The sequence below is a fragment of the Planococcus citri genome, chromosome 5 (genome assembly GCF_950023065.1).
Source record: "Planococcus citri chromosome 5, ihPlaCitr1.1, whole genome shotgun sequence".
Taxonomy (NCBI): Eukaryota; Metazoa; Arthropoda; class Insecta; order Hemiptera; family Pseudococcidae; genus Planococcus; species Planococcus citri.
Window position 1 is genome coordinate 53,886,398 of NC_088681.1, and position 23,706 is coordinate 53,910,103.

The window sequence follows — 23,706 nt, forward strand, 5'->3', positions numbered from 1 at the left end:
ATGGAGGTAAACTGTCAAATGAACAAAATTTCTCCCCATAGGACCAACTATACTCAATTTTACAAGCAGGGAACGAGATTTTTTCATAAATTATAAAATTACTCACTTAAATTTTCGTATTTAGAACACATAACTTATAACTTGAAGGTGAAAACTGCTACTCACCTGAAACAAACAAAAGCACAATTAAGGATTAGTGAAATTAGTCATTAATTAAATCAAATGTTGACTAATACAATATGTAATTACAAAGGATCGTATTCAATTAAGACGTCTAACAAAATTTCAAAGTGATAAAGCGTATGTTTGTCAGGGTCAGGACATTTTTCAAACACTTCGCAGCTTCTTTATGGGGGTGGAGGAAGGGGGTGGGGGGGGGTCAACGAATTTGCAAGTCAATTTTTCGTTTTTTTTTTCAATGTCTTTGGGCATTCCAAGATTTTTTCGGAGGGAGGAGCAAAAACACTTCACGACTTTTTTGGTGGAAAAGAGAAGAGGGGTAACAATTACATTCAAAATTTTCAATTTTTAGTGTTTAGGGATGTTCTAATATTTATTCAAGGGGGGGGGGGCGCCGACTTTTGTCATCTGAATTTTCGTTTCTCAAATTTTTCAACTTGTTTTGAGCGTTTTCAACGATATTATTCTGAAGGAAAAAAAATTCAAATTGACTTATCGAAAAATTAGTTGGAAAAGCCAAGCGAAGCAATAACACTTTTAGAAAATTTTCAGTTTAGAATATCAAAAGAAGAGCTTTTTTCAAAATTTTTAAAAGCGAAAAATTTTATGAAAATTTTTTTACATTTTTTCCGTTTGCTAAAGACTAAGTATTTGCACAATTTTTTTTCATTCGCCAGGCGAAAAAAACAACGAAATTTTTTCAAAATTCCGCAAAACAGGCAAATGACTTGAAAATCTGAAGTCTCATTGAAAAAAAAAACCAAACCTCTCAGCTTTTTTTGCTCACAAATTTGCAAACGATAATTTTTTTTTTTTTTTTTAAATTCTGGAGAAAATTTTGGATTCAAAATGGCTCAAAAATATTTTTAAAATAGGGCTGAATCAACAAAACGGATCACAAAGATCGTAAATCCGAATTTATAGCGAGTGAATTTCATTTTCATCCTACTTACAGCATTTTTTTCGAAAACTGGAGAATCCGAAAATCCGCAGGAAGCTCCAGAACAGTTTAAAACCATCATCAAATTTCAATTTTTCTTTACAAAAAATGGACCAATATTTTGAATTTTTAAATAAATTTCAGAAATTGAAAAATGTATTTCAGACCATGAAATGGGGGGGGGGATGTATTTTGGGTTTTCTTTTAATTCTCTTTTTTCGGGTTCACAAATATTTGTGTCGGTTGGGAGACTTCTCCTTATTGTCATAAATAATCAACACGTTATACATCATATTTTTGAAATTTTTGTATTCTTTTTTCAAAATTTTGGTACTGAGAGAGCATTGAGGAGTTGTGTCTAAAAATCATTATTCATTAATAAATATCTAAATCAGCACTCTCGAATTAATAGAAATCGACATCAAACCACGTTTTCATAATTTTTTTTCAAGATTAGGGAGGGACAGGGGCACTGAGGGATCAAATCGAAAAAAATGAAACAAATTTGAACTCAGCACCTTTGAATTAGTAACAATCAATATTTATTTGACTCTAGATGTTTTTGCAAATTTCGATCAAAGTTGCTGTGGGCTCTCGTAGGTCTCAAGAGTGTTGAGATCAAATTTTGAAAATTAGTTTGTTGAAAAACGAACAAAAAAATTGTGCAACTTCAAACTTTTCTAATTTTGATAATTTTTATTTTGAATGTTCAATATCTTCTCTTTAAACACTTCGCAAAGAATTTCATTTCAAGTTGAATCACTCTCAAGTTATTAACCATCAAAGTCGATCCACATCTTTTTGAGATCCAATTTTTCGTCAGACTTTCTCAGACGAATAAAAATAAAAATCGACCCACTCATTAGATTAGATACCCTGGAGACCATTACAAAATCTTAGCAACCGAAAAACAAGGAAGAAAACCAAACTGCCAAGCGAGTGAAGAAAAAAATCAGAAAAGAAAGGAAAAAACATCGAATACAAAGTGAAAAGTTAACTTTTCAAACGTCCAGGGAGATCAGACCCAGCACCAGCACCTTTGTCGGTATAAGGCAAATATTAGGTCCTCGTATTTTCTCATCGAGTTGGCTATATATTTTATTATACACGATGGCTAAGTAAAGCTTCACGTAAAACGAAGCCAAGTAAAGGATAAAAAATTTCTTTTGTAGTTGTACCCATAGTGTACCTAACGCGGTGGCGATGGCGAAGCTTTATAATGTAATTTCATCTCGAGGCAACGCGAGCGACGTATTACCCAAAGCGTATTTTTGCTCTCTTTTGAGTCTCTCGTCGTCGTCGACACGGTACACCAAAGCAAGGGTACTACAGCAGTACAGCGAACATCTACAACAATACCGGAAGCTATTCCTTTATTCCCCGTTGTCATCAATTTTGCGTGTTATTTTCAAGACACCTTTTTTGTTTTGGTTTTCTTTTCTTTTTTTCCGCCCCGCTTCTCTTCGTCTTTATGCTAGTCGTTTATTTAACACTTCTTTGTAAAAACCTCTCTATTGCACCCGTTCACCACCATCACCACCAACGTACTATATACCTTTTCATCTTGGCACTATAAAATGGTAGAACGACTTAATTTTCTTGTATCTTGGTCTTGCTTATATCGTCTCGTGTCAGATTACGCGATTGTGGAAGAATAGAGACCGCTTGGAGTTTGGAGTTCAGCAAACGCAGCGGTTAGCCGGAGTTTTTCTTTTCACCTTTAAGCGAGCGTCTTGCTCGGATTACTTTTTAAAGAACTTCGCTACCTATTATTTACTCGCGTTTTATCATTTTTTTTTCTTCAAAAATTTCTATAATTAGGTCGTAAAATTCGCAGCGTGATGAGTGAAAAGAAAATTAATACGGAGGAGGGGAAACGAGGGAAAAGCACAGAAAAAATTCGATCTAATATTGCTAATTAAAAAATCAAAGAAAACTCTGACAAATGATACGAGTATTTGAATCGATATTTTTTTGAAAAAAATGTTCTATAGTTTTACAGAGATAATTTTTTGCTTCCCTTCTACAAATTCCTCCATAGCATGTATTTTCAAAAAAGCACGAAAATGATTTTTTTTTTCAGAAATTGCATTACGTATCAGTATATTAAAGTCGTTATTCTAATCAGGCTGGCCCATTATCAATCATACAACGGTGCTATTCAGAGCGCTAGTCATGCGTTCGTTATCAAAATTTTAATTAACTATCACGAAAGTACTCGAAACAGTGTTACCAATAGCGTTGGTTATTTATACTACGAGTACATACATCCTGCATTCTCAGTATAGGGAGAGGATCTTTTTTATAATCATGAAAAATTATTCGCCGTATGAGAACTCATTCTAAATTCGTCATAATTTTTTTTCATCGACTGAAAATATAAACGGGATCAAATTCTGCGAATTAGACCGACTATTATAAATAATCAAAAAAAAAAAAAACGTCATGATGATGAGGAAATCACGGAGAAATTCATTTTAAACGATCAAAAAATTATTCGACGTACGATGACTTGATCTAAATTCATTAGAATTTTTTTCCATCCATGGAAATACAAACGAAATCAAATTCTGGGAATTAGACTTACTAAATTACATATTTGATAAATTTTTTAAAAAACTACAAGAGAATTTACGGAGCAATTATTCAAATAGGAGTACACATGAAAATTGAAATGGATCACCTCCCCCCCCCCCCCGAAAAAATCGGTAGATTTTGATAAAATACAGCAGAGACGTTCATTTTAAGTTCACAGTTATTCAGAAATTTTTTAGCTCCGGATGTGCCCCTGGACGAAAGATCAGGACCTTCGAAGATCGGGCATTTTTGAAAAAAATCGTGTTATTTTCGCGATAGTCCCAGCAGAACCTGTTTTGGGGAAAATTGACCACTCCCGCGTCGATCTATGCTATTGAAAACAAAACCCAAGACCACGCTTAAGATTTTACTCAGCTGTTGAAAATTTGCAAGTGGTTAATTTTTCGATAAATTCGTGTTTTGAAATTTTTCTCTCAACAAATCAAAAATCAAAGGTTTGACGAAAAAGTGCGCGGAAAAAGTGTAAAAAAAAATGAACCGAGAAAGATATAGATAATTGTTTCAAGGCCATTTTTTTTCAACAAAAATCTTGAGCAAAAAAATTAAAAATTTAAAAATTCAAATTGTAAGTCGATGGATGTGATTGAAAATTTACAATCTAAAAACATTTTTCATGGCAAAAAAAAACAATTTTTTAGAAAAAACTGAAGGTTTGATGGGGGGGGGGAGAAAAACAGAAATCTTGAGCAAAAAATTCAAAAATTGAAAGATTTAATTCGTAAGTCGATGGCTGTGATAAAAAAAATTGGAATCAGAAAACATTTTTCATCGAAAAAAATAATTTTTCAGAAAAGCCTCAGCTTTAACAAAAAAATAGAAGACAGAATTTCAAACGAAACCAAGTTAGATGGAATCGAAAACGCGTGCCTAAAAAACCCTGTAACTTAGATTTCATAATAAAATTCACCATTGGATTTTTGTAAATAAATAAAAAATGAAAAAAACAACAATTGAATCGGTGAGTATGAAAAGGTAACAAGTCACATTTTTGAAAAAATTTTTTTGCGGAAATGGGGGTTTCAAAGTACGGCGGATCGACTGGTGATGTCAGATTTCCGCAAAACTGCCGGGAAAGTGGTATTTGAGCGCAGAAAAAGGGCGGATCCGCATTTATGACTTTTTTGTAAAATGTTTTAAATTCCTTGAAAAATAACTAACATTTTTGAGAAGACCATTTTTTGAAATTTAAGTTAATCTCTGAACTGAAAAATGATGAAAAAATTAACAACTTCGGCAAAAAGTCTTAGAACTCAAGGGGTTTTCGGTCAATTTAAACGAGATAGCAGTCTAAATGATGTACTTAGATGTAGAATCAAGCCCCATTCGTGCCCGAGAAATTTCAAAAGAAATTTTGTCGATTGAGTGCAGAAAGGGTCTAAGTCCCATTTGTTTAGGCAGCAACAGCACCGGCGCACGTGAATATTTTTTTTTGGAAACTGCGCTAAAAGTTGTGTCTTGGGGTCCTCTTTCAATGACCTTAAGCATGTTTACTAAAATTTTTTGATTTTTGAATGAATCAGTTTTTTGTTATTCCTGAAAAACGCAAAAATGGACTTATCCCCTTTCCGTACTGACCGATTCAATTTTTCTGGCAATTTTTCAACTTTTCCTCAATTTATTTCGAATAAAATGAACCAGTCTAAGCAATCACTTCATTTCAAAGCCCCTTATTTCAAAAACTATCCGTTTTGGATAATTTCGAAGCCTCCAGCGAGTTGTTTTTCTCCACAATTTTCAAATTGTTCTGGAAGGGTTGAAAATGAATTTTAGCACCTGCAGCTTTGGTAAATATTTTTATTGGATGATGACATTTTCTAAAACGTAATACCTAAACAGTTGAAGCAAAATTTCAGAAAATTTTTCACTGATTATTAAATTTCCAAAAAATGGGTGGGGGGAATCAGATTTTCAAGATTGTGATTGTTTTTGAGAAAAAGGCGATCATGCAAACACACCAGACTATATTTTCAAGATTAAACTACATAGCTACTAGTAAACATTGTGCCGTTTTTGAAAACGTGATTTTTTCATTTTTTGCAAAATTACAAATTGGTCAAAAATTTCTGAAGTTTTAGAGTAACCACCTAAAACGGTCGGTAGGGCACCCAATAAGTATTGACCAAAGATGATTTTTCGCTTTTCCAGGACAATTTGAAATTTCCAGAGAAAATTAAAAACTCGCTGGACACTTAGAAATGACCTAAAAGTGATAATTTTTGAGGGGGGGGGGTGAAAAGAAATAACCCTTATTGTTTTGATTGAAAAAAAAATGCTTCTGAAAATTCGCTAGAAATTCGAACAATCAATTTTGACTCTCCAAATTTTGGTTGTGGGCAGTGGCGTGGTCAAAGGGGGGGGGGCAAAGGGTCCATTGCGCCTCCTGTGAACGAAAATTTGAAATAAAACATGTAAAAATGGACGCATTTTCGTTTTTTGGATTAATTTTTCTAAAAATTTTCGCTCTCGCTTCACTCGAGCAGTAATATTATCTTCATTTTCATCAAATCCTCAAACATTATGAAAGGCTCTCACAAGGGAGGTGCCCCAGGTGACATGCACCGATTTCAATGATTCTTGCACCATTGGATAGAGGACATCGAACATTGTCTACCACAAAATTTTCAGCTGCTGAAGTTGATATTTCAGGCTTCCAGGGTGATTTTTCGATTTTCACATGGCAATTTTGAAAAATTGGCCAAAAATAGTCGGCGCAGGTGGCATCCCGAAACCTCCCATATTATTTGGTCATTTTAATACATATGATGAGACTAGCTCATGGTGAAATTTTCAGCTGCTGAAGTTGATATTTCACCGTTCCAGGGCAATTTTTCGATTTTTTCAAAATTGCAATGTGAAAATCGAAAAATCGTTCTGGAAGGCTGAAATATCAACAGCTGAAAATTTGGGGTTAGGCTACGTTCGATGTCCTCTATTCAATGATGCAAGAATCGTTGAAATCGGTGAATGTCACCTGGGGCACCTCACTTCTCAGAAAATTACCCCGAATTTCGATTTTCCATGCCTAAGCATCTGGTTTCGCCCCCTCCTTGAGAAAATCCTGGCTACGCCACTGATTATAGGGGTTTCAGAACATGGAAAGCGTCAGTTTTCCGAAGGGTTTCTCATTGGAATCCAAATTCAAAAACACCAGCTCAATTTTTTTTTACACAAGGGCTTAAATCTTCAAATTTTTGTACCAATGCTTCAGCTGCAAAAATACATCTATATTCCTTTCATTCAAATAAACTTCATACCCAATTCAGAATTATGTACATACTAACATATCCGCAGACAGGGTCACCTCCTCAAATACACCATCTCTTTTATCATCGATACATTCAATTTCAAATTCCTCAAAACCACCTTTACTACGATTACAAAACATAAACACACATCAATTCGGTACGAGATCATAAAAACATAACCGTGACCTTTTCTTACGCCCTTTTGGAGCAAATACCTCACGCTAAAACTTGTATCTACTCGTAAGACGTATTATTGCATAATCGGTGATAGGTGAAGTACACAAAAATACATGTAGAATGCTGTATGAATGAACTGAACCTGCACCTCTGTGTACAACAAGCACACTCGTGTTTGCAGTAAGTGCACTACACATACCTCGTAAGTCTTGTATTTTCGTAATACCCGAAATACACCGACAAAACATTAATAATAACTCATTTTAAAATACCTTGAATAGTTTAAAATTACACACATTATTCGTGCACCTAAACTTATACATACCTAGTTGGAAGGTATTTTCGTAAATTTTTTTCTTTTTTCGTAAAAAAAAAAAATATTCAAAATACATAATAAAAAAAAAGAGAATACGAATGTAACTTTATAATGTACACGATACGTTATATTGTTGTTGATGATTGTTACATTCGAATGAATGCGGTAATCCAACGTGTTTCTGTTTTTGCATATCGAACTTTAGGTATGTGTAATAATGTATACACATACAGCACATGTAATCTCAGTTCGCAGATACGACTATAAACATGGAATTTTGACAGCTTTCTCTACTTCCTGCCACTATATACGTCGTCGATTAAACGATTCGCAGGTAGTTTTTGACACACGTCGAAAAGAAGGAATGGGGAAACGAGTCGAAGAGATATGAAAGGGTTGATAATTGGGTATTAATTTGCGAAAGTAGATACATTTAGTGCCTACACGACATGAAATACCTTTGTACAAAAATACGCGAGGTATCATATATCGTACCTATGTGTTACCACGGCAACCATTATCATCATTGCCCATTCAAACGATTTTGGCAACTGCCAAAATACATTACAGAAAGGGTATACTTTGAGGATTCGTTTCACGTAGCCCCTAAGGCTGGTTGGCTGCTTCGTTTAACCTACGTAAACGTATAACGAATGAAAGAAAAAAAAAATTCGCGTGTGGGATCTAATTTTTGTGTACGTTTTTAGCTCACATATACCCATTTCTGTACACCTCCCTAAGTACACTCTGTGCGAATAATTACCGCAATTACCACATCTATGTAGAAGCGTGGTCGTATCATAGTCTGTCTATAGACAGAGATCAGGAGTACAGTACACGTCATTCGGATGAATCATAATGCAAAAAAAAAAAAAAATTACAAAAATGTACAGCCAGAGAATAGAAAACGTGGCTCGGTGCTCTTTGACTTTAGCTTAAGTGCTCTGTATAATGCTCACAGGTAATTAAGTGAACATACACATGAGACTAATTACCGCCTAGACTTCGAGTGTCTAGTACAAGGTAATGATGAGGTCTACCACGAAGGACACACAGAGACGTACATTTTTGCAGGTACGAGTAGTAGCCAGAGCTACACATACTACAACTTATATGTATGTTGTAGGTACAAGATAGATAGGTGCCAGGATAGGTAAGGTATCACATTATGAAGTTCATACCCATTTTCTTTGCTCTATAAGCTGACGATAACACTGTATAGTTCTACGAATAGGGTACCTCACCTACGTCTAACTAATAGCGGATGAATTACGCACAACTACACGTACGCAGGTAAAAAATTTCCAATTAGTCACGCTTCTCGTGCACTAACAGAGCATCCAAAGAGGAGGCAAAGACGTCGATAATTATTGCGTTAAACGGATGAAGATTAATATATGCGACGACATTAGCGTGCATTGTGCGGTGCAGTTTGTTTTTCGTTTTTACAATATTATTTACGCAGCGTAGCGAGCTAAATAAGACGTACTGAGAATACTTCAGACGATTAAATTTAAACGAAATTGAGCGATTTTTTTACACCTATAATGACAGGATAAGGAATACGTAAGAGTATGTAGTGAAGTTAATGAGTAGGTACCTGCGTAAAGTTAAAATATAATTTGTTATTCATCTCTTCGAGACGTATTTTTTCCAAACTTGTAATCACTAAATTAGAAATTATAATGAATTTTCCTCCCTCGTGCCGAAATTCTCGTCTCTGACAAAGAACAAAGAAGGAATACGAACCAGTATAGGAGAATTTCGGATCCAAATAAAACTAGGTGGATTGAAAGAGCACAGAAAAATGTCCCAATAATCAAACTTTCAGATACTCAAGTTCGTTTTTCAAAGTCTAGAAATTCAAAACAATTGAATTTTGGTCGAAAGATAAAATCAAAATTTTACTCGATTGAGCTGAAGAACTGAAATTTGGTATAACCCCCCCCCCCCTCGATTGAAACCAGTTCGAGCCATTTTGAGCAGTTTTTAGAGCTTTTAGCAGTATTTTGGAAGTAACAATCGTCACAATATGCATAGTAAATAAATCAAGTTGGAAAACTGAAATTTGATTCGAGCCTCATTTTTGACCTTCTCAGTCCACTATGGGTAATTTTTTACAGTTTTGAAGCCTCCAGCGAATTTTTGAATATTATTTTAGTTTCGCAAAAAATTCACCAAAATCTGTCCACATGAACTTCATTTTGCACACTTATGAACACCATCAGTTTAGAAATCAGTCACTTCGAATCCATATTCCAAATATTTTGGAACACAAGGAGTAAAAAGTTTGAGAAATCTATTCAAAAATTATCAAAAGTTGAAAAATTGTGCCAAACAGAAATATTGTATCGAATGTTAAAATGATGTTGGATGGATTTTATCACATTATTTCACTTGAGAAAAAAACGACTGATATAGGGAAGAGATAGTAAATGAGAGGAGGAGGAGGGGGAGGAGGGGGAGGGAGAGGGGAGGGGGTTAAAAATTGAAAAATTAGGGAAAAAGCTTGAAAAATTCATTTTTTTCACGTTGATAGCCTGAGATCTAAAAATTTCAAATTGTTTGACAGGCGAGGTTTTCAAGGAGCCCATTTTTTGAGATCAGATGACAATCGAATTTCCAGAGCGTCTTTGCAGAAAATTTTCACATCGAAATGTCCTACATAAACAGAACCTACTTCAGATCGATAAATTATTAAGCAGAGAACAAATTTTCATCAATTTCAGTCGAAATTTGTCCAATTTTAAAAATATAATTTTTTCGATGAGAACTGGGCAACCTTGAATGAAACAGTTACCTATTTATAAAGCTTCAAATTGCTCAAAAATTCGACCAATTATTTTAAAAAATTGGCAGACTAATTTTTTAAAATCAAAAAGATATAATTATCATTTTTTTTTTTTTTTTTGAATTTACCATAGATAAAAATGTTCTTTATCCATCCCCATCCAGTACATAGGAAATCTGCTATTTTTTGAGAAGAAAAAAGAGTGGAAATAAGTAAGTTTGACACTTCTGTAATATTTTATACGATCTTTTTTTTAATCAGAGCAGAGCATGCAAACTCATAGAGCGATGTCCAAAAAAAACCATACAGCTGTCCAAACGAAAATTTGAGCCTTATGGAGATTTGAATTTTTCCTAATAGTCCAAAAACAGAGAATCTAATAGATTTTTTTAATTGAAAAATCATTACTTTTTGACTGCTCATTTACAAAATTTTCAGAAACATTTCAACTTGACCCCCTACCCTCCTCGATAATCGATCTATATGAAAATTTAGGGGGCTATTATTCTGAAAGTTGACGTGTAAAAGTTTTTAAAGATGTTGATTTCATTCCTCATCTGGTCATTTTGAACTCGAAACTTGAAAATGGGTAGTGGTATAAGGGTTAATAGAACTCAAAATTGTTAAATTTTTCTCGATGAATGTCAAAATATAATGTAGTTTAATCCTCTAAATTCGATTTTAAGGAGTGTTTGTGACAGACAGTGTTCAAAACCAGTGTTTGTGACAGACACTATTTAAAACCAGTGTTTGTGACAGACACAGTTTGAAATCAGTGTTTGAAACAGACACCGTTTAAAATCAGTGTTTGTGACAGACACTGTTTAAAACCAGTGTTTGTGACAGACACTGTTTAAAACCAGTGTTTGAAACAGACACCGTTTAAAATCTATGTTTGTGACAAGACACTGTTCAAAACCAATGTTTGTGACAGATATAGTTTGAAACCAGTGTTTGTGACAGACACTGTTCAAAACCAGTGTTTGTGACAGACACTGTTTAAAACCAGTGTTTGTGACAGACACAGTTTGAAATCAGTGTTTGAAACAGACACCGTTTAAAATCAGTGTTTGTGACAGACACTGTTCAAAACCAGTGTTTGAAACAGACACCGTTTAAAATCAGTGTTTGTGACAGACACTGTTCAAAACCAGTGTTTGTGGCAGACACCGTTTAAAACCAGTGTTTGTGACAGACACTGTTTAAAACCAGTGTTTGAAACAGACACCGTTTAAAACCAGTGTTTGTGACAGACACTGTTTAAAACCAGTGTTTGAAACAGACACCGTTTAAAATCACTGTTTGTGACAAGACACTGTTTAAAACCAGTGATTGTGACAGACACTGTTTAAAACCAGTGTTTGAAACAGACACCGTTTAAAATCAGTGTTTGTGACAGACACTGTTCAAAACCAGTGTTTGTGGCAGACACTGTTCAAAACCAGTGTTTGTGGCAGACACCGTTTAAAACCAGTGGTTGTGACAGACACTGTTTAAAACCAGTGTTTGAAACAGACACTGTTTAAAATCACTGTTTGTGACAAGACACTGTTCAAAACCAATGTTTGTGACAGATACAGTTTGAAACCAGTGTTTGTGACAGACACCATTTGAAACCAGTGTTTGAAACAGACACTGTTTAAAATCAGTGAGATACTGTTCAAAACCAGTGTTTGTGGCAGACACTGTTTAAAACCAGTGTTTGTGACAGACACAGTTTGAAATCAGTGTTTGAAACAGACACCGTTTAAAATCAGCGTTTGTGACAGACACTGTTTAAAACCAGTGTTTGTGACAGACACTGTTTAAAACCAGTGATTGTGACAGACACTGTTTAAAACCAGTGTTTGAAACAGACACCGTTTAAAATCAGTGTTTGTGACAAGACACTGTTCAAAACCAATGTTTGTGACAGATATAGTTTGAAACCAGTGTTTGTGACAGACACTGTTCAAAACCAGTGTTTGTGACAGACACCATTTGAAACCAGTGATTGTGACAGACACTGTTTAAAACCAGTGTTTGTGACAGACACTGTTTAAAATCAGTGTTTGAAACAGACACTGTTTAAAATCAGTGAGATACTGTTCAAAACCAGTGTTTGTGGCAGACACTGTTTAAAACCAGTGTTTGTGACTATTTTAAATTTTGTATGTTGATGTGAAAATGTATATAATATGCTCAGATCTCCTAAATCCGATTCTGCCATCAATTTGTTCAACAATTTGTGAGTTCCCTCCCCTCCTCCTAAAAAAAAGAAAAAAATAAACAAATTCAAGACACGCAAAATAGCAAATTTTTTTTCCAAAAATGAAAAATTTTTTTGATTTTTTTCAAAATCATCACATCTGTGGGTCCAATTTTGATATAAATAAAAACAATGAGGTAGGGGGGGGGGGGAATTGAAATGAGCGAACAAGGTGTGTGGTGAATTGAAAAATGGAAAAATATGACTTTTAGATGACTTTTAGATGACCAAGTTTCACTTTGTACGAATTTAAAAAAAACTTCGCCAGTTTAAAATTCAACTTTGATGAGTGCTTTTGTAGAATTTTTCGCGATAATCGCTGGAAAAATGATGGAAATGATCCATTATGTCAAGATTTTTCACAATAATTTCTGAGTTGATTAATGATTACACTATTACGAATTAAATTCTATCAATTTTTGGTAATTTTCGAGTGATTTCAATGATATTTTTACGGTTTTTATCATGATTTACGCAATTTTCTCACAGTTTCATTTCATTTCAATATTAGATCAATTTTATTATTTTCACAATTTTTTTTATCAATCTTCAGCCCATTCGGGCCGAGCATGCTGATAAGGCAAGCGGGACTCAAGCGGGAGACCACCTGTAATTTTACATTATTTAAGGAAGAAAAATAATTTCTAGGTCAAATTTGTTCAAAATTTACATGTTTCAAAAATTAATTGAAAAAATTAAAATGTTTTTATAAGAAAAAAAGTTAAATTTCAAGCGGTCTCCCGCTTGATTTATGTACAAAATTTGGCGCACCATGCTTCGTGCTCGGCCCGAATTTAAACAATTTTTTTGGCATTTCAACAAATTTTTAAATAAACTAAAAAAAAATCAAAATTTTGTCCAATCAGTTTATCAATTTTTTCACCAGTTTATGGTAACTTTCAATAACTGGGAGATCAATTTAACAATAATTCTTATAATATGCCTACTTTCTAACACTAATGACACAATATTTGTATTATTCAGTTTTGAGAATATTTGATTAATTTTTGGCCACAATGATGACTTTTTGATGACTTGGATGAATTAGACACTTGTCGATTATACTCCAAAATGTGGCTAGAAAAAGAGGGTTTTTAATTTTCTCATCAATTTGCGCAATTTTTGGACAATTTTGAAAAGTTTAAATCTTTGTTAGGTAAAGGTATGATCTTTAATTTTGCATTCAGGCCCTTTACATTTTTTTCATCGCAATGGATCTCACTCTTCGGTGAAAAAAATGAGCCAAATTAATGGCTGAGTGATTGAAACGTTACCTTGAGTGACATCCCCCCCCCCGAATACTTCGTCTATCCACAAATCATTTCAACAATTTCAATCCAACTAACATAAAACTCGAAAGGATCAACTCGTTTACCCAATTTCAACATCCAACATCACTTCAAAAACTAATCCGCAATTGTATGTACACATCGTCAACACCATCATCACACGCCAAACCATCTTCTATCAATAACTTCGACGACGCAACGTCACTTAAAAAATAATAAAATTCGCTCGATCGTGAAAAATATTTAGGAATTAAATTCCTTCAGAGTAAAAAACGCGAAACGATGGCAACTCTTAAGTAAGATAAAAGCAGATTACGTAGTACATCCTTAACTCCAAACATCCTTCACGTTGAGATAAAATCGAGCTCTCGTAAGGAGCGAATAATACTGAAGAGAGAGAGAGAGAGAGACGGATATAATTCCAGCATCAGAGTATAAAAGCGTACCCCGAGACGATTTTAAAACGATACTAAAAAATTAATCAAATGGCATTAACCATTAAGAAAGCAGCTTCAACGTGTACGAAAAAGTTTAATGGTATTTTCCAATACAAAGGAAAATAAACCCCATTCTAGAAAGGGTAAAGAGAGAGTTACAAAAAAAAACATCTAAGAATCTTTATACATGGTGGCAAATCCGCTGATTACGTTATACGAAGTAAAAAAAAAAGACTGGGAAGGAGGGAGGCAGAGAGGAGGAAGGTTTTCCGCTATTCTGACCTGATTTCGGCGGATAGGTTATTTTTTCTATACTATTCGTTATTATTATTAATTTTCAGGCAGGTATTTGCAGGCGAAAAATTAATATTTTCTAAAGCAAAGGAATTTTCAATTTAGATTAGTTCGTAGCTTGTATACGATGAAGAAAAAATTGGGCGAATTTTTCACTCTTTGTGTTGTACTAAAATCCCGAGAGTATGACATTTTTCCAATTTTTTCCCTCCTGTAACTTTCATCTCGCCGAAGGGGGAAATATTCATTATTAATATTTCTCAGCGTTTGATGATGACGTAGGTATCAATTTGTTATTTTTTAATTTTTTTTTTTTTGCTTTCGAAACAGGTACGAGTAAAATCCAGAAAATAATAACGCAACGACGAAGAAGGGTTTTCGAAAAGTCGACCGAGAGAAGAAAAAAGAAAAGGATTATTATTACGTCGAAATACAGCGAAAAAGCGTACATTTTTTCGTATTTCGTTATTTATTCACGTAAGAAATGGTTTCCCTTTTCGTGTCCGTGCTCTTCGTCCTTCTTCTATGGATAACTGGGTCTACGTCGTCAACCGACATGTGGCTGTTTTTGGCTACGATTCGGCAATACCGCGAGTAGCGTGCGGTACCTGCTCGTACATTTTACGCGTTTAATATTGAAAAAGGAAGTAGAAAAGTACGAGCAACCTGCGGCATATTTTCCATTTTAATTTCATTTGAAACCCATGTACCTATAGTACGTATAAACCGACCAAGTAGGAATTATTTATCCGGATTCGGTGCGTGCCACGACAAAAAGATACAATGTAGGGTAGAAATATATCGTATCGGTCGTTTTACGACATCGTAATTCACGTCACATATGCGATATGAAACGCTGTTGAATTCTTTTCAACGACGAATACGATTGCGAAATATGCGTAAAGAAGTCTCTGCAGCTACTGCGAATCTTGCGAAGAACAAAAACCGGATACACGAGGAGTGAGTCGAGTTATGATGATAATTGCGGATAATTAAAGGCTCGTAAATCGCGCGACAAATGGTCTGGTTCGACTCGAGGAATACACTGCACAGTGTACATACGATGTTACGTACTCTTATGTGTGTGTATACAGAAGTCAAAGCCAAAGCAACCGAATCGGACACGGATTAATTCGTCGAGTTAATTAATACGATTAACATTAACAGGGTGCTTGTTTATTCCGGATTTGGAGTTGCTGGCCGATGGAAGCGTCGAGTATAGCCTACTTAAGGAAGGTAATTTATGGTCGACGAATATGACCAGTTGTTGAAGATCTACTAAAAAGAGAACACGAATATTTCGACCTCGAGGTGCCCGATTGTTTTAAAGAATACAAGTACAGAAATGCAACCAATTAATCGACGGGAGGTCGAGAGGACGATGCGATGGTAGAAGATGCCAAAAAATTATACAAAGTATAAGAAATCCATAGTGAAGTTTACAATGTATAGTAGGTTGAGGTATGTAGCACAGATTGTCCTGGAAACTGATTTTTGTCACACTTCCTTAGGTGTGAAAAAATTTACCAGGTGTGGCAGCTCTTTCCTCTAAGAATCAAGTTCAGCAGTAGCGAAATAAGAAGTTAAATTGGGGAAAAGGCAAAAAAATTCGACTGAGGAGTCAATTATTGAGATACTAAAATACTGCTCGTGGTCATTTTTGCAGCTTGTTTGGACACTAGAAGTCCATCTTTATTCTTTATTGATTTTATACATGATTGAAAAATCAATTTTTTCTTCGTTCTTGAAAAATATCTCAACCAGAGTCATTTTGATGAAATTTGCTCAAATTGGATGAATGGATTTAGGGATGGTCTGATGTTGGATTGAAAATGACCTTGATCCAAAACTCAGGTACATCCCAATTTTCAGATAGGTAAGTTTAAAAAAGTCAAAATAATCGATATGAAATCAAAAGTTGCATAACGCATTCAAAAATATACGTATTAAAGAAATTTGGAGGAAGGGGGGGGGGGGGGTCCAGCGTCTTCATGTTTGTTTGACCTTAAAGAACTTGTGTGTCACACCCAACCCCTCAAAATTAACCTGAGAGAGGCTGAAATTTGTCACGGACATTCGAATGGTGCCCTAGAAGTGCTCTTTGGAAGTTTCTATGTACTTTTCAAACCATCCACACACTAATGGATATTCGAGCATTTTTTTAGTGCTTCTCAAATTTTAATCCTACTTTACTAAATTCGAGTGCATCTCCCAAACCCTCTCAACCCCCTCCCCCACCACTCCCCAAAAGTCGACGTTAAGATGCGTTTTGTAAATTTTCACCTCTCACTCGATTTCTCAAGAGTCTTGTTTCACAAAACTGAATTTCTTTAGAGTTTCCTCCATCAAATTTTCCACCATTTTCATAAGTCAATTTTTCTGATTTTCTCTTCAAATTCTTTCAATTCTACCTACATTTTATTTTCAACGATTTTCGAATCAATTCAGCAAAGTTTTGGGGCATTAGAGACAATTTTAACAACATTTTTGAGCATTTTAGAGTGATTTTAATCTCTTCTGATGGTAGTTGAACATCTTTTTGAAACAATTTGAATTAAAAGTTTTCATAATTTCAGAAAATTTGAATTTTTTTTTCAATTTTTGAGCAATTTTTGCAGACGAATAGCTGAGAAATTTCATATTAAACGGGCGCCACAAGGGCAGAGTTCGTGCTCAATTTTTCCCCAAAAAGTAGCAAGACGTAAACAAAACATTTCGATGTACTTACAAAAAAAATCACAAAAAAAGCCAGAACATTTTTATTCAAAAATGTAAAACTAAAAAAAAAAAGACTTTTTGGCAGTGAGTTACTGGGCAAAAAATGATACTTTTTCCAAATATTTGTCAGAAAAGAGAGACTACTTCGCAAATTTTTGTTAAAAAAGCAAGATTTTTTTTGGCAATTTTTACACAAAAGTGAAAACTTAAGGTAATTTCTGGTCAAAAAGACGAAATTTCTACCTACAATTTTATCAGAAGGCAATTTTTTCAGTAATTGAAAAAAAAGAAACTTTCAAGCAATTTTTGAAAAAAAATTATGGAATTTTTTGCAAAAAAGCGAAAATTTTTGACAAAAAAGTGCAAATTTTTAGCAATTTGGAGAAAAAAAGTAAGACTCAAGACAATCTGTCACATTTTTAGACGAAAAACATAATTTTTCAGAATCTAGTAAAAAGCGAGCTGGGAAATTTCAGGTAAAAAAGTGATACATACCTACTTTTTTGCAATTTTTGCTGAAAAATCGAGACTTTTTTTTGCAATTTTTTAGCAAAAAAAGTGACGTTTTTCTTGGGAAATATTGACAAAAAGTGAAACCAAGTCTTTTTGTCAATTTCTAGACAATAACAGTGAAAATTTTGGCCAATTTTCAAAGAAAAGTGAAACATTAAAATTTTTGCAAACGACCCCCCCCCCCCCATTTCACATTTTACCAAATATTTACAGAAAATTACTGGGAATATACATGAAAATTGTTTAAAAGACACCAAATTCAATAAAATGTCATTGAAATTGGACAAAACAGTTCAAAAAAAATCACCGTCGTGTCGCAGAAATAAAATTGTTCACAATGCACCAGAACTTTGCCAAATTAATTTAAAAATTGTTGAAAAACAGATTAAAATTGGTATTTGAGAAGAATTCTGTAGAACAATGCAAAAAAATTGCTTAAAAAGGCAAGGAGGAAACTCAAACTACATATAATATAAAAAATTATCAAACTTGAGAAATTCATTTAAAACGGAAGAAAGTAGGTACATATTTATAATAAAATGTAGCCAAAATTGAGAAATACTGAAAAACTTCTCAAAATAAACAAATTTGAAACGTAGGTAATCGAAAAAGGTAGGGTTTAATAATGTAAAAATTTAATAAGGAAAAATGAATTTTCAACGAATAATTCAAGATTTTTCGTAACAAGTCTTCGATTTTCATTTTCATTCTGTTAAATAGGAGACTTTATCATTATTTGAAGAACTGGCAAGACTTATTAGACTATTAGACACACAGGAACAGTCCTTTTTCAGTCTCCGAGCCATTCGACCCTTCCCTCCTCCTCTTCCCCATTTCACTTGATTTTCACGAAAAACATGAGTTCGATATCAGCGCATGGCTCAACGCTCAACAGACCCAAGACCTAGAGTTTCAACTCAAATTTCATTTTTTTTCAAATTGTCAACAGAGCCCCCCCCCCCCAAAAAAAAACAAAAAATCTCAGAAAAAAATTTGGCATAGCTCATTTAAAGAATGAAAAATACGTTTTTTTCTACTTTTTAAAATTTTAACAGACCCAAGACCCAAAGCTTCAACTCAGTTTTCAATTTTGTTTTTAAAAAAATGTCAACAAAGCCCCTTACAAAATAAAAAAAAAAGTCAAATATTCTCGGAAAAAAATTTGATGTTTTTTTTTTACTTTTTAAAATTTTTAATCTCACTAATAGTCGGGGAGCCCGCTTAAAGATCTATTGCACCCGCCCGCCCCCCCGTCGACCATCCGAGACAAAAGTGCTAAAGTGCGTTTTTCGATTTTTGGTGAATTTTTGAAAATCAAATTGAAGCTAAGAATGATCAAAATTTTACCAAATTGACCAAGAAAGCTGAAATTTGGGATACACCCTATTTTCGACATGCCAAATCGATTGGAAACTGTTTCAAACCATTTTGAGCAGTTCTGGAGCCTTCAGCAGATTTTTGAAACTCGAAATTCCCACAAAATTTCCCCAAAATGGAGTCGGATAGCCGAAATTTACCCTGCAAACTAATTTCAATACGCTACGAAGTCGACTGCAGGAGGATTTCAAGTCCTTTTTGGAGCATCCAGCGATTTTTTGAAAATTACTGGAGTCTCTAGCAGATTTTTGAAACTCGAAATTCCCACAAAATTTCATCAAACGGAGATGGAAAGTCAAAATTTATTCTGCAAAGTGCAAACTAATTTCAATACGCTATGAAGTCGTATGCTAGTGGCCCCAGCGACTTTTTGAGAGGTCGTATGGTGTTTTTTGGAAAATTGAAATTTCCAAAAAGTAGTTGGAAGCTTCAAAATCATTTAAAACCATTTGAAACCACCATGTAGTCGACTTCATATTGTATTGAAATTAGTTTGCGAAGTAAATTTCACCTTGCCAACTCCATTTGGTAAAATGTTGCGGGAATTTCAAGTTTAAAAAATTTACTGGAGGCTCCAGTAATTTTTAAAAAGTCGCTGGAGGCTCCAAAATGATTTGAACCTACCTGAAGTCGTCTTCAGAGGGTGTTAAAATTGGAGTGTAGAGTACCTAAATTTCAGCTTCCCATCTCCATTTGATGAAATTTTGTGAAAATTTAAAGTTACAAAAATCTGATGGAAGCTCCAGTAATTTTCAAAGTCGCCACAGGCTCCAAAACGACTTGAAATTCACCTGCAGTACTTCGTAGCACATTGAAATTAGTTTGCAGAGTAAATTTTAGCTCTCCAACTCCACTTTGGTGAAATTTTTTGGGAATTTCGAGTTTCAAAAATCTGCTGGAGGCTCCAGAACTGCTCAAAACGGTTTGAAACCGTTTCCAATCGATTTGGCGGGTCGAAAATAGGGTATATCCCGAATTTCAGCTTTCTTGGTTAATTTGGTAAAGTTTTGATTTTTTCCCACATTTTTGGCCTAAATTTGATTTTCAAAAATTCACCAAAAATCGAAAAAGGCACTTTAGCACTTGAAATTTTGACAGGTTTAGGATTCCCCTTTTAAGAAAAAAATTGTCCCGGAGGATCGGCCGGGGGGGGGGAGTGCAATAGAACCTTAAGCGGACTCCCCAACTATATGCCTCATTTAACAAAAAAAAAAAAAAAAAAATCGAATATAATCATTGGGCAGGGAGATCATTCTTAGCAGATTTTTCAAAATACTGATACTTCGATAGTTTGCTAAGGGTGAGGTAGGAAACAAGATGAATTGATTTCGAAAATTCGAATTTTCAAAAAAAAATCAAAATTGATCCACTGTTGTAAATTTTAAAAAAAATCAAATATTTCAGCCAATTTCGAGGCTCAAAGTCTTCCACAACTCTTTGCTTTCGACTAAATTTCGAAACAGGTTGAATTTATGGCGAAAAATCAATTTCAAGAGCTCTTATTCAATGTTTGGCAAAACGCCAATTCACCTATAGAAAAAAATTAATCATCACCGGCCTCACGTCACAAGAGAACATCGGATGGTACACGATGTGCAAAATTATAAACGAAGTAATATACTCGTACATACATAAATCTACTCGTACAACGATGACGAATGAAGAATTAAACTCACTTAAAAATTGTAAAGCCAGCATGAATCCGAATCCAGCCATGATGGCGAGCAGCTGCAAAATACCGGATTTCGCGTTAGCCTTTTCCTTTTGCAGTATTTCGAAGAAAGTCACATACAGCAGCGTACCGGACGCTATTCCTTGCAGAATGACGGTAACTAAGGTACCTCCGGGCACCGATGGGTCTCTATTCAGCAGCAATAGAATCCCAGACGATATTCCGATCGGTGTGACTACGGCGAAGGTGCAAATATACAATATCACCAACGGTATTTTCGTTCTAGTCGATATCAGTTCGACTCCGAGGCAGAAAGATAATACGAATTTGTGCGTAGCGATGGCGGCGAAAAGATACCATACGTTTTGAACGTCTTTCTCTAATCCGACAGCTAAGCCTTCGAAGACTTCGTGAAAAGATAGAGCTAAAATGGCAAAGAGACCTCGGAACGATTTCTTCGTAGTGATTTCGTGAGTACTACCGGCCGACGATTCGGTTTCAGCATCGGTCGATGAAGCTGCGGCTGAAATTTGTGGTAATGTGTCGACGGTCAGATGCTGGTTGGGTCGTTTCATCAGTGTATTAGATCCGTGTTCGAGTAAACCTTGCCGACTGGTTGTTGAAACGCTGAGTAAACTGCTATCAGGTATATCGGTTTTGATCGGGTTATTGGCGAGTGAAACACGTGGGATCATGGTACCTTTATGATGACGACGGTGGAAATCCATCGAATGTTTGGCGCATTTTCTCAAGCTCATCGTACGATGAAGTACGGCTTCGTCTTCGTGATGATGCGAGCCGAGATCTAGAATAGCGTGTACGACTTCTTCGATAACGTATACGAGGAAGAACCCGGCGCAGAATACAAGATCGGCGAAATGTAGGTGATTTTTAGTGACGAAATCTGGTAACTGACCGTTATGCATAAATGGCTCCATGCTTTCTCGTACCTCCGGCTGTAAATGTAGGAATGTGGTAAATAGAAGTACGCCGCCGCCGAAACACAACAGCAAAGACATCAGCAAGGGTTGTTCGGAGTCACCTCCGTGAGAATGTGTCTTACACGATGGCACTTTCATGTTCATTAATCTGACTAGTTTCAACGGAATAATCCCCAGTAGAAATGATACGAAGCATAATACAAACATGGTTATTAATTTCGCCTGCAGAAGCGGATTCATCTCGAACATCACGTTAACGGCTGCCGAAGCGGTCATATTATGGTGATCGTGGTGATCGAAATCGTTGTGATCGTCATGTCCATGATGATCGTGTTCATCGTGATGATGCTCCGAATGAGGATGGCCGAAATGATCCATTTTATATTATCACTCTTCAATCCGCACAAACACACACACACACACGTCGAAAAGATAAAATTAAAAAAAAAAGAATAGGTCAGTTAATCAAAATATCATAATTATTAAAACTCTCGACTAACACTACGACGACTCACGGAGTCCACTAGATAATTTTTCGGTTACAAGTACCAAAAAAAAAACCCTAATGCGAAGTGATAAATTTACGTTAAAAAATTCCGAACTATTTAAAACACATAGTAATTTTAATTATTTACAATATTTTTTACTTTACAACACGTGAATTAAATAACGAACTAAATTTAACATCGTACCCGCATTACCGGCGAATTCAAACTGTTTTCTAGATAGATACGAGAACGCGATTCCTCGTGGTTGTGTTTGAATTTCCGAACGTTTCCCTACGTCACAGCCACCAACTGTTAGAAGCGTAACTAAAAACGAGGAGGGATGGGCAAGGTTTGAATAGAGATGGCGCGGCGGTAGGAGAAGTGAGGAACTGAGGAATATAAGCACAATATAAATTCCCTCGCTTTTTACCATGATTTTTATTTTTTTTTGTAAATTTAATATTGTATTATTCTATTTAATTTTTTGGTGGTTTCTCTTTATTTATTTATTTTATGTTATTTTATTTTCATTTTCGTATTCCATTCCGTATTCCCCTAATTATCTGCTCGTCAGTTGTTGTGCTTTGTGCTTTTATTTTTTTATTTCTCATGTTTTAGAATAATAAAATATAATCAAATACGTATGTATTTACATCCGATATTTCATTCATTATTTCGTTCTTTTGTAAAATAAAAATAAAAATAAAGGGGTCCATCAACTACATATCAACCATTGAAAAAAAAAAACTGATTGAAATCATTGAATACGATTACGTCTTGATTAGATTAGTATTCATTTTCAATTTCAGTTATCTAATCCAATCTAACTAGGTACTTTATGAAATGTGAGGTTGGGTTTTTAGTTTTCAGATTTCAGTTTCAAAAATAAAAGATCGATTCCTCATATGGGTTTTGTTGATGGTTCTTCTCATTGAAATCTTGTTCTGGTTCTTGTGATGATTCAGATCATCTCAAAACTTAATCGGTTCTAAAAAAAATTTTATGAAATCATTTTATATCGCACCTCGGGAGTAATAAGGTTACATCTCAAAAAAAATTGATTTTGATGTTTTTGCATTTTTGGGGTTTGTATGACCCCCCTCAACCAAAAATTACACTTTGAGTTGGGTACATCATCTAGATCTTGTAAAAAACGCAAATGGCCTAACTCAAAATCTCAACAACATTGCAAGTTGTTTGGAGTTATAAGGGCACATCTCAAAAAACTCCACCTTTTTTGAGCAAATTTCGTACATACAAAGTGTTAACAAATAGTTTTGATTGTTTTGAATGTTTGTCAGTTAGAAATAGTCACAAGGAGTGCATTTTTTATTGGTTTGTACCAAATGGAAAAAATTTTTTAAATTGATCACTTTTCAGAAAAATGAATTTGCACATATCATGAAATTTTAGTTTTTTGAGAAAAACTCAAAAACTAAGCACTTTAGAAAAAAACTAACGACATTATGTCGATTGGAAATT

The 23,706-nt window shown here is 34.7% G+C and overlaps 1 protein-coding gene across 1 annotated transcript in view; it reads right to left on the reverse strand.

Moving 5' to 3' along the window:
* LOC135848596 (uncharacterized) overlaps nt 1-22,520 on the reverse strand; it is an 87,329-nt gene extending 64,809 nt beyond the window's left edge. Inside the window, exon 1 of the mRNA XM_065368531.1 lies at nt 20,800-22,520. Within this exon, the coding sequence (XP_065224603.1) occupies nt 20,800-22,114 (1,315 nt within the window). The 5' untranslated portion in view covers nt 22,115-22,520. The remainder of the gene's footprint in view (nt 1-20,799) is intronic.
* Nucleotides 22,521-23,706: the final 1,186 nt, after the last annotated feature.